Source organism: Acipenser ruthenus, chromosome 6 (genome assembly GCF_902713425.1).
Source record: "Acipenser ruthenus chromosome 6, fAciRut3.2 maternal haplotype, whole genome shotgun sequence".
Classification (NCBI taxonomy): Eukaryota; Metazoa; Chordata; class Actinopteri; order Acipenseriformes; family Acipenseridae; genus Acipenser; species Acipenser ruthenus.
In genome coordinates, this window is record NC_081194.1 from 16,441,625 (window position 1) to 16,457,160 (window position 15,536).

Genomic DNA, 15,536 nt, shown 5'->3' on the forward strand with positions numbered 1-15,536 from the left:
ATATCCTGATGTAACCATCACTATTTAATCATATCCTGATGTAACTATCACTATTATCTGCTGTATTATTGAATTGTGTTTTGTCACACTTGTACTTTGCTTGAACAAAAGTTATTGTATTTCTTGCTATTATTGTATTACTTGTATTGTAACACTTGAAATGTATTTGCTTACAGGGCGTCTGCTAAGAAATAAATAATAAATAAATAAATAATAAATTACTGGAAAATGTGTATGCAGGAATAAATAAATTTTTCGATGATATCCGCATTTACCAATACGCTTTGGTAAATCATAAAATTAACCGGTGAATGTCCGAAAAGCCACCTATTTCTTCAGAATCTTGGACATTTATCACCTTTATTTGGTAAATGTTGACCTTTACCAGTAAAATTTAAGATTGACCAGATTCTGACTTTTACCATACACATATTAATTGCCATTTAGCAGAACCCTGTAAGTAAAAAGTACTGCCTTTGATACCTATCTATTATACTTGCTTAAATGAAGCATAGGCAAGATATACTGTATTAACCATAAATGTTCCAGTCTCTTCTAATTCTACAACATTGGTCACTCGACCTGCCCAACTATGACAGCATCGAATGCCAGTCTCATAAACACGTACAATCTACTCAACATTGCCCCATTACTAATAAGAGTGATATGATCTATTCGGTGTCTTCTTAGGGTACAAACAATGTTCCAAACAAACAGTATACCATTTTATTTGACGATATACAGTACTTTACATCTCAATGAGGGTAGGCAAAAAATTCTCATTCTCATTCATCCAGTACTTGGACATGCATGCTTATTACCTATTGGGTACATTTCTTTCCAGTGTCTAATAACATTCATGAAGCAACATTTAGATTTCATAGCTTAAATAGTACAAACAAGAGGCACTTTTTATTTCCTATATCTCAGGTAAAACCTGTATCAACCAGTCCTATTGAAAGTGCCTCTTATTACAAGCATTGAATAAATAAATTGTGTTCTAGGGTCTACAGCCTGGTAATACCAGGTTCCAATGTACAGTAAATACGTTTAAGGCTTCAGGGCAACGCCGTGTTTCTTACAGTTACACATGTTAGGCCTGGGTTGAGCACATAAGCAAGCTGCAGATAACTCATTGTACATGGAGGCCCCAGTTTTTCACTAATCTTGACACGTAGGTGTCTTCATTGTCAGAAGGCTCTCCTGAAGACTGCCTCAAGTACACAGTGGACAAAAGGTCAGTCTTTTCCTCCACATCACATTCTGCCTTTTCAATGTCATGAAGGATGGGCATGTGCAGCGTACGACTCTCAGGATCCCAGTCCACAAGAATGGTTCCTTCTCCTTGTTCAGCTTCCTCTCGGAAATCCCAGCACAGACTCAGCTTTATGTCCTTGTCAAAGTGTTGACACTGCCTCCCCTCACTGACATGTGCTTGTCCTTTTCTCATCTGTGCTTGTCGCACAGCTTCCTCTTCACTAATCAGGTGTGTTTCAAAGCTTGGGTTAAATGCTGCTTCTTGACTGACCCCAATTATGTCTTCGTTTTCTGGCAGCTGGTCATCCTCTTCGAAGGATGACAGAGCCTTCAGAACAGTTCCATATCCAAAATCTTCACTCAGTGGCCTCGTTCCTGTGTGTCTCCTGTAATTGGGGGCCTCATGTTGTTGGCCTTCATCGCTTGCCAAAGTTTCAGGATCTTTAGCTGACAAATGTTTTACTAGTTGGGATGTATAGCCCAAGTGCTTTGCAGGTTGAGACTCACTGGTGGATTGGTTTTCATAGGCAGGGCCATGTTTGACCTGCTGAGTTTTGCCCCCTGGATTGAAGACATTAAAGGTGATAAGGTTCACTTTTAAGTTGTCATATGGAACAAAGACGACCTTTGCCTCCTGCTCACAATGGTACTGTAGCAACTGGAAAAAAAAGCACATTATAGGCACAATATAACTATACAAAAAGTATTCACATATAGGTTATTTGCCTAAATATATTGTATTTTATCTAAGTATATATATTATGTAGCGAAGAAATGATCAAATATTCCTATAATTTACAAACAGGTATATGCATTTTTAAATGTAAAGTGCACGTTACTTCCTCATTATTTGTTAGCAAATATGTTACATTTTATTACTCAATACATTATTGATTACATTTACTCAGTACTATCTTGAGTGACTCATTCATTCATTTTACTGTTTTAATGGCACATTATGTAAGCCTAGTTATTGTTGCCTGTCAAAAAAATCATTAACTTTTAAGGGAAAAAAAATAAGTGGTGCATGCATCGTGTTTTAAATATGTTCTTTTTAAATAATGCCTACAACATATTATAATTAATAACATTTTACAATGAGGGTCAATTTATAGTAGAGACATCTGACTTACCAGGTTTTTGGGCGGTTTTTGGTGGTTGCCAAACACATATCGGTAAATAAGATATAAAACCACACAGATAAGAAAGAAAGCAATCATGGAAGGCAAAACACATCCAAACATGATGACGACCAACCATTCTGAAAAGGTATCTGGAAAGAAAATGAATACATGCATTACATATCTTTGTACGTGCTGAGTAACTGTTTGCCTAAACACATTTAAAAAATATATTTCACGTACTTATTTTCTAATTCAAATTGTTTCATTGCTGATGGTCAACAGGCAACATTAGTTAATTAGTAAAAAATGTAAATTCAAGCTAACTTAACTTAATTCAAGCCAACTTAATATGTTGTGATTAGCTTTTCTTTCCCCAGTAGTACAGTTGTACTACTAACTGACAGAACTGTTTAATTGACTCCCTGTGACTTGTGATGTGAACAAAAGTGTCTACCGACCTCTGAGCAGGTCTAGAGAAGTGTAAGATTAATCAGGGCTGTTAGCTGGTGCATGTTTTAGTAAATTATATATATATATATATATCTCACAACAGCTAGAAACAGAATAGTTTTTACTCATTCCCTTAAATAAAACATGATATGGTTTCTAAAAATGTGTACAGGAACTGTAGCTCAAATATGCATTTACAAATTGAGGAGCAAGTGATGTTAAATGGAAATATACCAATGTCAAGAAGTCTCGTGTGGTTATTGTTGTGTCAGACTCTAAATTGCACATCTGCTTCTTTGAGCGTTTAAACTTTCATTTTACATGCAGTAGTCTCCCTCTCCTTCCCCCTGAGCACAGTACAGTAATTCTTAGTGTTCTTGGTATTGTTCCTTGTTACTTGTCCTGAAAACCACTTATGAAACCTTGTTTAAATATATATATATATATATATATATATATATATATATATATATATATATATATATATATATATATATATATATATATATGTATGTGTGTGTGTTTATATAAAAATAAGTCAAAACCACACATCAGTGAAACATGTTGTGAGAACAGAATTTGTCAAGCTAATATAAAAAAAATGTTTTAAAACCACAACCTGTTTGTGGGTTTTCGTAATGGGCTACTGTCATAGCGCTGGTCTATGAGCATGTTCTAGGTAGCCTGAATTAAGTGCCCCAGACCTCTAAAATACAACACCTCCTAATGTGTTATTGCACAGTCAATGTGTTACAGTATGTTTCCAAGTAAATACAAAAATACAGAGACATTGGCTCTTTTTTGGTGCTGCCTTACCCTTTGGTGTGGTTACACACAGCTCTTCGGAGGGCTCACTGATTTGCCCTTGGACCTTTGTCCTGGCAGACACACAGTACAGTGTGTTGTGGTCTAACTTGTCAAGTGTTCCAGAGTTGTTCTTCAGTAGGAAGTGCAACTAAAAAAGAAGAAGTCACAGTTTTTAAATCCACAACATAAATTCTTTGATGAACAATAACCTTGTGGCAGAAACATCTTTGCTTGCTTTTGTTTAGGTTGCTATTGATACAGGCAACAGCCTGTCCTTACAGCAGAATTGGTGACTGATTCAGACCTAGTAGGTACTCAACTAGTTACAAATCGCAGAATGCATCACATGTATTGCAGACCTTATGTTTTCTTCTAAACCCCCCTCTCATCTTAGAAACAAGGAAAGGCAAGGTCATGGTTTTATTGTGTACAGTACAGTGTATACTGTACAGTCCAATCCTGCATTGAGAATACTGGTAGCTTGCTGGTGTAAGAGGACAGTCAGGTTGTAGCTATAGAGCTTTTACCTCATATTATCGCAGGGGTCAGAATCTATAACACCTCTGCATCACGTAACACTGCCCTGCCCAGTAGATCAAAGACTAAGTTATTCAAATATCTTTTTACTATTTGATGGTGTTTTCAGTCGTTCTTAGTGGTTCTGGGTAAATGTTGTACCAATATTGAGTTATTCAAATTTTCTTGTATGGTTGGTTTCACAGACCCTGATTTGTATTAATCTTGGATTACATTGTCCAAAATAACATTAGTTAGTCCAAGATTATTTCTAAGCAGGGTCTGTGAAACCAGCCATTAATCTTTATCCGTTTTATAGTTTGTCTAGAGAAGTACTTGGACTTTCACTGCCTTCCTCATTCCATTCTTTACCAAAAATTTTAAACATACACACTGAATAAAATAATTGTATTATTTCAATGTCATTGTCTCAGGATCTACAGAGGTTATATTTTACAATACTGTACTTACCAACTGTTTAGTTTTATTATTGTACAGAGACACATTGTATTGCAGGCTTCTGTAATATTTAGCCATTGACTTCGCTTTGGTTTTGTTATCAGTTTGCCATTTGTTTGGACCCCTTAACCAGATATAAATTGATCTTTCACCAGCTCTGACTTCCAAGGATGGAGGCCCAATTGTGGCTGAAAAAAATTAAAACAGTACATTAGAAATTCCCCTTCCTGTCTAGTTAAAACAACACCCCTCAAAGTCAACCAATGATATCTCCGTAAACATATTCCATTAAAGTGCTCAAGCATGAAACAGGCATTAGCAAAAAGACTGAAAATATTTAATTACATATTTCATCACCATTTATGAGGTATTACTTTGTGTCATTGTGATAATCCTAAATATACACACACACACACACACACACACAAGGCCGCAACCAGCTCTGAGGCACCCAAGGCATGGGCCTCAGTTAAAATCATAGTAATAATTATTTATTTAGGCCCTTTTTCACGTTGATTTGCCGTAAAATAAAATGCACTTCATCCCTCATTGTGTGCATACATGAATTCCCAAGTCCTGCTGATATCTTCAAAATCTTTACTGTGTCATTACAGACTGCAGCGACACGACACCATGTGGCTCAATTCATACCACCATAGCCGTGAGTTAAACATGTTCAATGGCTTTGAAATGACCAAGGCTTATTAGAGACATTTTTTTACAAGGTGGGGCAAAGTAATAATGTATATGTCAGCCTAATAATAAGGAATAATCAATTCCCTTGGGAGTCCACAGTTTAGCAAACCCAGCTTATTAATATTCTAATGCTAAATCGCTAGTGGAACTGCAGTTTAGTGGACCGAGTTTATGCACATTTTAACAATTCTATACAACAGTAGAGGACCCAGGCTGTGAATATTATTACGTCATTACAGGTGGGGATTTGCAGGCTTCCCGCCGATAGACAAGGTAACATAAATATGCCATAAAATGTAGGGCCTTCTGCGGTGTCGCCACAGCTGGGTCCCGAGACCCAGACATTGGGCTCTGTGAATAGGCCAATACACAAGCAGTGTGCAGCTCGACATACTGAGTGTATGCTTAATGTGTGTCTATTTACTTATGTCGAGTGATTGACGTATTTCGTAGGCTACTGTCTATATTTCAATTTAATATCGGTATTTAAAATATATCTAGAGCTTCTGGGTTTTCTGGCGAATGTACCTGCCTTCTTTCTACTCCAGCAAATAACATGCAGAAAGAAGGTGGCAGAATAATAAATTGCTCTGTATTTTAAGTTGTGCTCTTATAATGCAAACACATAATTAGCCATCGCAATTTTAATTTAGTAAGGCTCAAGTCTTTGTTTTATGAAACAGTTAGTGTTGCAGCTACAACCTCCAAACAGTGAAGGTAAAGCGATCATCACTGTGGTTTTAGGAATGTATAGGTAGAAAGTAGTTGAGCTTATTTTGTCATTATCATTTTTCCATGATTAAATCAAGAAACTGAGATTGTTTAATGATGTTAATTACAACATTAAAGGCAGCAGCACTCAGAAATAAAACCAGAAAATAAAACCTGAACCTTTGAATTTTACATTTGGTGTAAGTGGCTTATTTCAGACAGTGCTTGACACTGGTAATTGTGTTGGGTTTGTGTCGATTTCATTGGCCTGTGATTTGCCTTGCAGCTGGACAATCACATTAACAGAAGTCACATGCATAGTCATGAGTATAAGTCAGAACACAGCCAAACAGCCTATCAGATTGACTGGTATCGGTGATTTTTCATATATATATATGTGTGTGTGTATACATGGCAACATGGCAAAGCACTGTAGCCCATTTTTTGGTGAATAAAAAAACTAGTAACAAGCCACTCAGAATGTTAATGTAAGTCATCCTATTGTATGTGTAATTTTCCCCCATCCTCCTTGTGGAATTCTGACTCAAACCCAAACCTTTTACATACTTTTGTATCACTATTTGCACTTTGGTCTCATGCACATGCTTTATCTGTTGGGTAAATGAACATTGTATTACCTTATTTAGGATGCACACATCTGAAATGTACACAGAATCATGTGAATGGGTTCCTGTTTTTGTCATATTACTTACTGTCCAATTTTGGATGGAACCTTTTAGATTCTGTCCAGTCCGAAGACATGCCATTTGAGACAGCCTTAACTCTTCCAAAGTATCCTTCCGCTAAGTCACTGGTCTCTTTGGAAAGGTCACAGCACGTTCTGGTGATATTTGTACACTGCTTTTGATCATGCCAGACGTCTTTCTTCCCACCATAACTAAGTAAAGAACATTAAGAGAAAATAAACAGGATGCCGGTAAACAACTTTTTTTTTTTTTTAATTTATACAAACAGTTAATGCATTCTGTGAATTATATTTTTACAGATGAATCAACTGCTCTCTGCTTCTTATGCAATATGACTGTGGTCAACTTTGATAAGGGTCATGCTGTCTGTTACTGAAGTTTTATAACATGACAGGGATTAACAAAGCCAATCCTAGAAGAAATGTTTGTGTAATTATATACCTAAGTTTACATAGCATTACTCAATATGTCATGATAAACAGGTTGCTGCCTTACTTGAATTGTGACTATACTTCGATGTTTGTGACCAGTTTTTAATTTTTTACTAACCAAAATGAAGAACGGCAACTTAGTAAAACATAAACTACTAACACTTTCACTTTAATTAACACTGCAGAACCTCTTTGGAATATTGACTAACTTGCATACTATAATAAACATGCTTTAATATTTTAGGATTTTTTTCCATTACATTTTATACTGAACTGTATAGCGAGTTCCATTGTTGTTTCCTTTCCCTGGACTCCATCGCAAGACATTCCTCAGGTTAAAGGATTTAAAGTGGACATCACATGGTTGTTGGGGTACAGCAGATCCATAAACCACTTCTGAAAAAAGGTAAGATTTCATAGTTTAATATGAGTAACAATGTAAATCTGAACGGTCATAAGACAGCATTATACTATATAACTCTTCTTTTTAAATGCTTTAGCAAATGCTCAAAGAATCAAATAATATATCTGTTTTTCTCAAATTGGTATAACCACAAAAAGCTTCCTTTCTTTTTATTATACTGGTATAAGAATCCTTACAGGCATAACATTACAAAATATTAAGTAGGGTTTACTAATTTGCCAGTACAGTGAAATAATAAACCCTACTTAATAACCAATTCAATTGATCAATTTATGTGTAAATGTACTTGTTTTATATTTGTATATTTTAACGTATGTCATGAAAACATTTCCTGTATTTTGTTTGGGGTCTACATTTTAAAACAGGAAATGTTTACTACTTGATAGCACTCAGTATGGTAAAGAATGGTGAATGAGGTTTTCAGCGCACATTTGGCTGCACATATTGTTGAATAACACTTATCGAGCATCTGTAACCATTATTATCTTGTCGTCCTTATCTCTTTAAGAAACCTTTCTGGGGAGCGAGACAGTATTTCTATTTATAACAGCCTTTTGTTTTGTGTAGTAAAATGTAGTAAATGTCTATTTGTCTTAATGAGATTTTAAGGTAGCAAACTGATACAAAAAAATATATGTGACAAGGCACAGGAGTCACAATCACTTTTTTAGATAAGACCACGCAACTGAGAAGAGAAACATGAGGAGAAATCAAAAACAGAAATGACTAATCTGTGCTTGACTAATTATATTTCTTTCTTTTTTATTTGAGGGTTTTTCACCTCTCCCTGTAATGAGTAGCAAGAATTACAATTTGAACTAGTAGCAGTACTTTCCATTTCCTTAAAATAAAATATACCACCCTCATTCTCATTGCAGTCTGCTCAGAGGTCAATGCACTGTGTAGAATTCAATGTATCACAATTAACTCTTTTCATTACCTCTTTTATAGGTATTCCTTTATATCAAATTGCAATATGATGCACAATGAAAACGCAACAGTCTAAGTTTTAACCCATTAGCTCAATGGGCACATACATAATGTTAGTTAGATTTTAAATAGTGAGCAGATTTTTGATTGTTTCAGTAGTATTGTTTCTTGGGATAACAAAATACTGAGGTCAAGTCATGTGATTTCATAAAAACGTCAGGTGCTCAGTGTTTGGTATTTGAGTTAAGTTAAAATTGTCAAAATAAAGAGAATTTTAATAAAGAGTTTATTAAAATTCTGTAAAAATAGCCATTCGAAAAGACATGATTTTAATTAACGCAAGAACAGCGAAAGATACGATCATGTCCCGCTTGAGTAATGAAGATCGCCTGGTTGCTGTCGGCATGATTGAAAGCGGCCTGTCTGTGAGAGAAGCTGCCCGGAGAATGAGATGTTGTGGTTCAACAATCAGCAGACTTGTCCAGAGAAACCAGGAAACCGGCTCTGTGAGGGACAGGCCACATCCTGGAAGGCAGAGGGTCACCACACCGGCCTAGGACCATCACATCCGACTGATCCATCTGCATAATCGTTTTCAGACTGCAGTGGCTACAGCACAAGAAATTCCAGGAAAAAATAACCCGCGCATCAGCAGAATGACTGTACCTCACCGTCTGCATGAAAATGATTTGCATGCTCGGAGGCCATTCAGGGGTAACATGTTGACAGCTGAGAGACGAAATCGTCGTCTTCTGTGGGCCAGAGAACATCTGAGGTGGCTGCAGAGAGAGTGGTGGAGTGTTTTATTCACTGATCAATGCCGTTTTGCCCTTGACAGACCTGACGGAAGATAACGTGTGTGGAGACATTATGCTGACTGTTGCGTTGTTCAAGCCTTTGCAGTCCTATGTCAGACTAGGTCCGACATTAAAATTTTTCCTTTCCAGTCCGATGTCGGACCCTGTCTGACATCATCAAAAAGGCGTCAATCACACGTCCCTAGTCGGTTTTTCTCTGGAAAAAGCAGAGAAAAGCTTTCAATGGCCGAGAGAGACAGAGAGAAGCTGGAAAAAAAGAAATTGAGGCGGATCTGAGCAATACGCATAGTCCCTTCACCACAGACATAACACAGACATAAACAAACAAGATAGCTGCTTCCGCATCCAGCGCGCAAAGAAAATCGCGGACATTTGCCAAGTTTTTGAGATGTTATAATAATAAAATAATGACTTGGATAGCATTATTGAGGAGTCTGGTGATAAATCGAGTGATCAGGAGATGATTTATCAGTGTTATTATTTATTTCTTAGCTGACGCCCTTTTCCAGGGCAACTTACAATTGTTACAAGATATCACATTATTTTTACATACAATTACATTATTTTTTACACGTTATTTTTTACATACAATTACCCATTTATACAGTTGGGTTTTTACTGGAGCAATCTAGGTAAAGTACCTTGCTCAAGGGCACAGCAGCAGTGTCCCCCACCTGGGATTGAACCCACGACCCTCCGGTCAAGAGTCCAGAGCCCTAACTACTACTCCACACTGCTGCCCAGTATGCACGATTATGAAGAGATATGTGATAAATACAGCGAACAAGGGGTGGGGCAGGGCTGGAGATGCGGTACTGAGTGTCCTGTTGATATGCAGTGCCTTTTAAACCTGTTTTACTGTGAATAAAATTACTTTTAAACAGTGCATGTAAAATAAACAGGTTGTGTGAAAATAAATTAGACCTGACGAGCCTGACAGGCGCTAAATAAATGGACCGCAAACAGTTAACACAAGAACGCCTTTTGTGCAGACTGAGGGCAACCTTACTGCTCAGCGATACATTGATGAAGTCCTTGAGGCAACAGTTTTTCCGTCCCTACAAGCCAATCCGGAAGTGTCGATTTTCCAGCAGGACAATGCAAGACCACACAGTGCTAGGATTACAATTGCACGACTCGAGGTCTTTCCGTGGCCAGTAGAACATCTGTGGGACCAAATCACCAGTGCCATCCACAGCAGTCTATCCAGAGGCTGCTCAGGTCTATGCGTCAACGCTGCCAGGATTGTGTTAATGCTCAGGGAGGTCATACCCAATACTAACTTTGTAATGTTTTCATTTTGACAGTGTGTCACGTTTCATACTGAAAACTTATCATGATTCTTTGACAGCTGCATACTCAAGTTAGATTTTTGTTACCACCCAGGAGGCAGCAATTACCTACCTTAGATAGAGGTCAAGCGACGGGCCGTGTATCACCTCGTGGAGGCAGAAGGGCTGCACTCTAACAGTCTACAAGTGCAAATCAAGAACACATGTAATTTTGCTGAGCACGCTTCATCCTTCCTTTGCCATTGGGCAAGTTTGGAGTTGATCTAGTAGACCAGACACATGACAGCTGTGCCGTGTGCAATAAGGCAGTGTGTGGCAGGCACTGCACATGTCTGTGTTGATTGCACAAACTAGACTCCACAAGGTACTTTTTTTTTACATTCCACATTTTGAACAGTTATATGTTTCCATATTTTGAATATTTGAACAATGCTCTTTAACAGTTTACCTTTCCATCTTTTGAACAGCTGAACAATCCACGTTTTGAACAGTTGTAAGTTACATCCTTTGAAGAATTGTAAGTGCCATCCTTTGAGCTTTTGAACACTTTTTGAATGTAGTGTAGCAAACCAGCTATTGCAAGACTGAGGCGGAAATTACAGTTGAACAGCCAACAGAGTCGAACTCAGGCACAAAATAAAAGACGGGTAAACAGAAAACACTTGAATAAATAAAACAAACAAATGTGGGCACTGTAATTCTCTACTGCTCCACAGAGTGTCATAGGCTCCTGCTGCATCTCAAAAGTTGTCTCTAAGTTGCTATAACCACCCCATTTTATAGCCCAGCATTTGCATACATGTGCAACATTTTACACAATGAAACCAATCATAACTCCCTTTCCAACACCATCACCAAGCCTGGTGTCCATCATGCGTACCAAGCTGGCTGCAAAAATGGTATGACAAAGAATCCAGGAGGAAAACAAACAATAATGTCAAACGAAAAGTTTTTTGCAACCCAGTTCTTCATGTTCATTTGTGCTCCAAATATCACAGGCAAGATGCGGGAACGTCTGATTATAGCAGTGCAGCAATAGCCTGTTCTTTATGATAAGCAGCACAAGAAATATCTCGATAAAGAATACAAAGAAACTATGAGAAAATATAAGTGAGGAAATCGGAATTCCAGGTAAGCACTAAAGTTGATATGTTAAAATAAACATACTGTTTTGACAGTAATGTAAAACTGTCTGTGCTGTCTGATGTTACATCTGCGTTTACTGTATTGTTTAAAAAAAAAAAACATCAGAATGCATCGAATTGATTGTGTTTGGTAGTCCTATCTGTACTTCAAATATTGTTTAACACAGAACAGTTTCGTACATAGTATGTATTTAGTAAATACATGTGTACTTACACATAATCATAATGTTATTATGCATAGTTACACTTTACTTAACGTGTAAATCATTTTGCATGATATATGTAAGTACACAACTGTATCAGAAAAGGGTTAGGGTGAGGGTGTATGGCATTGCATTTTAAGATATCTTTAAATATTTAGATATCTGTAAATCATTTGCAGATATCTTTAAATGAATTTGAGATATCTGTAAATAAACCATTTTCAAGATATCTTAATTTAATTTTGAGATATCTAAAAATGAAACAGTAATAGCTCAGATTGATTTACAGATATCTTTAAAATAATGTTTTGCAAGCATGGTATGCCAAACTGTCATTTAGAGATATCTTGAAATAACTTCCCGTTCATTTAGTGATATCTCTAAATCATTTAGAAATATCTCGAAATGAACAGGAAGTAATTTAGAGTTATCTCTAAATCATTTAGAGAAATCGCGAAATGAACAGGAAGTAATTTCAAAATATATCTCGAAATGACTTCCTGCGAAAATGCTCTATGTTTTGAATGGACTTCCTGTCGATTTAGAGAGATATTGAAATGAACAGGCAGTTATTTAGAGATATCTCAAAATGAACAGGAAGTTATTTAGACATATCTCGAAATGAACAAAAAGTTATTTCAAGACATCTATAAATTAGTTAGATATCGCTAAATGAATAGGAAGGTATTTAGATAGATCTGAAAATGATTTAAAGATATCTAAAAAAAAATGAGATATCTTAAAATGATTTAAAGATATCTGAAAATGCAATTTAGATACCTCATGTAAAGCTCCATTTAAAGCTATCTGGAATCATTTTGAGATAGCTTTAAATATTTAGCGATATCTACTATAAATTAACTTGAGATCTCTAAATGATCATTTGGCTTGCCATAGAGGGTGAGGGTTATATTGTGCAAAAAGATGTACACATTTAATACATTGTAACTATGCATAACATTGTAATGATGTGCAAGTATGCATGTATTTACTAAGTAACTAATATGTAAATATACAGTAATTAGAGACATTAAATTATGGTTCCTAGCTCACAGTAAAACCTTAAATGGCAGAAACTGCTATGCAATGGGGAATTATTTCCAGCACTGCAATTAGTTCACATTGCTTTTATAGGCTACAATCCTGAATCCTGACTTGAATAAAGACTGAAAATATCCCCATACGAATGTAAACTATAAACTCAGTTTTATACAAAGAACAATCTTCATGTTGACCCAATTGATCAGATAAGTGTGTGCACCTGTATATTATAGACAAACCACTTGAGGAACTATATTAATTTGAAAGTATTTTCTGGAATCAAATATTTACTGAATCTAGAAAAGACATTGAAAAGCTAGCAGCACCTCGACATACCGACATGCGCGCGAGTACAGTAGGCTACAGTACTACTGTTGCTATATAGTGAACAGTGGATTTATACAGTAATACTGGACAGTAGCATTTGTAAAGTGCAGTCTTTTTAGAATAATTGAGAAATATGTTTTACCTGTAGCCTTTAGTGTTACAAGAAAAAGAACAGTCAGTGTTCCTGGTCCCAGCATTTTGATCTGAAGTATGTATACTTCACAGTCCATCATCGGGATCGCAGGTTCCTGATTCGCTTCAGAATCAGATTGTTTAAATAATCTATCTGCTGGTAGTCGCTCCAACAACTCTGTTGCGTACTGTCGATGAGCGAATTGAAAATAATCTTAATCTCGTTGTAGCTGTTTAATGTGGTGAGAAATCCATACAGTGACAACCTCGGCTATCACCGGCACTTTCTGATAAGCGCATGTGGTTCAATGCAGACCTTTCTGTCGGCGCACCTTGACAAGGGGGCGTGGTGGATACGTGCTGTATTGTCAGCATGGAATTTGAAGTATTGAGATATTTGTAAAATAAATGGGCGTCTGTGTGAACCTGTAGCTTGCTGTAACTTGTAGAACAGGTACCGGTTTAATTTGAACTGAAATGAATAGTCTGAAATGTAACACCTTTGACAGAATTTAGTCAGATGGAAAACAAATAGTTTGACCAAATTATATGTCCCAGGATAGCTGATAATTAGTAACAAATAATAATAGCACATATTGAACATTTTCACGAAATTCTATGATAAAAAGTTTGTTATAGTAAAAAAAAAATAAGCATATAGGTCTATGCTCGTGAGTTAAACGACAGCTACTTTTAATGCCTTAACCCCGAACTCAAAATTACCTTTTAACGTCTTCTTGTGCTGAGAATATTTTAGTGCATTGTTTTTATTATATTAGGAATGCACACTATCGATAAACTGCTGAATCCTAGTACCTGCTGTACTGTAGCTCACATGGTCAGATAACAGCTACATGTAAACCAGTGGAGTAAATGTGAAACACACACACAGTGATTATGGACCAGGAAGCAACAACTTTTCATGGAGTTGCTCTTGAGACGTCTATCAATTCCAATATTTAAATGAAGAAAAAAAAACAAAAAACTATGCATTCTGGGCTTTAGTAGCAGGTCTCCCTAATTTTGTGGCCAGTGTATGCTTATCCCCCAAAAAAAGCTATTTACACTACTGTGCAAATGAAACTCACATTCCTCCCCATTCACACCACTAATAGGAACCAGTCGTTCACTATGTCCTGAATATGAACTATTACGGAATACTGGAACCTGGAATATGAATTCTGAATATCCAGTGATGTCCTTGGTTTTATGTTAATATTTTCTAATTATGACAAGGTTAAGGGCTGGGGTTAGGGTAAGAGTTAGTAGTGGTGTAATCAAACACTGCCATCACTGTGGGTTTAAGTTTAATTAGAGCTTTAATGAAAAAAAAAAAAAAAAACACTGTATGAACCTGAAATATTAAAATATTGTGCGATTACCTGAACACTACAAAATGATAAGTTGTATCTTGGTAATAAAATGAGATGTATAATCTACTTTTGAATTTACCAATACAGATAACACTAAAGAATTCTGCTGTTAAATACAGTATTCGTTTGTATTAGAGATGTTAAAGTAATCTAACATTTGCATTTTAACTGATTCAGTATTACATTAAAATACTTTATCTGTTGTGAATATTTGGGGAAAAGCTCTTAACCATTTTAATATGGACGTAAGGACAGGGGAACTGGTTTGTTTTCTATAGTTTCTTGTTCATTGTTTAATCAAGTTTAAAATGTACTAAATTACAATAAGTTGAAAATCTGAAAGCAGAAACAAAAAATGTCATGGAATCTCATCAGTGAGCATCTTAAGTAAAATGTCTAGTGTGTCTGACATGGCAAACGGTATACTATGTTGAATATCTGCAGACAAATGTGTTTGTGTTGTTAAGCAAAGGGAGAAAATCCAGTAAAGCCACATTCTTGAACCTCAGTTCCTGTTCAGCTTCTTTAGAAATTGAATCAGTTTTAGAATATACAGCAACCCCCTCTTGTGTGCCCGACCACGCCATTAAGAGAATGTATACGGGGAGGGTAAAAGGGTGTAAATGCAGGGTGGGAAGGTCGTTTGGGGACCGTAGTTTAGGGGGTGAGTGTGTGGGTGTATAGGGAGGCTGT

General features: G+C 36.4%; 1 protein-coding gene across 4 annotated transcripts; it reads right to left on the bottom strand.

The window, feature by feature from the left end:
- Positions 1 to 712: 712 nt before the first annotated feature.
- Positions 713 to 13,787, bottom strand: LOC117411596 (interleukin-20 receptor subunit alpha-like). Of its 4 annotated transcripts, none has more exons than XM_059025124.1 (7): positions 13,481 to 13,787; positions 7,433 to 7,554; positions 6,734 to 6,918; positions 4,626 to 4,801; positions 3,648 to 3,786; positions 2,391 to 2,530; positions 713 to 1,915 (listed from the first exon to the last, which is right to left on the bottom strand). In XM_059025124.1, the coding sequence occupies exons 2-7, from the start codon at positions 7,483 to 7,485 to the stop codon at positions 1,133 to 1,135; spliced, it is 1,476 nt and encodes a 491-aa protein (XP_058881107.1). In that variant the 5' UTR covers positions 7,486 to 7,554; positions 13,481 to 13,787; the 3' UTR covers positions 713 to 1,132. The 4 variants fall into 4 exon arrangements, with proteins under 4 accessions (XP_058881107.1, XP_058881105.1, XP_058881109.1 ...); XM_059025122.1 differs by having other exon boundaries at positions 7,419 to 7,554; XM_059025126.1 differs by lacking the exon at positions 13,481 to 13,787 and adding an exon at positions 10,735 to 11,496.
- Between the last annotated feature and the right edge of the window lie 1,749 nt (positions 13,788 to 15,536).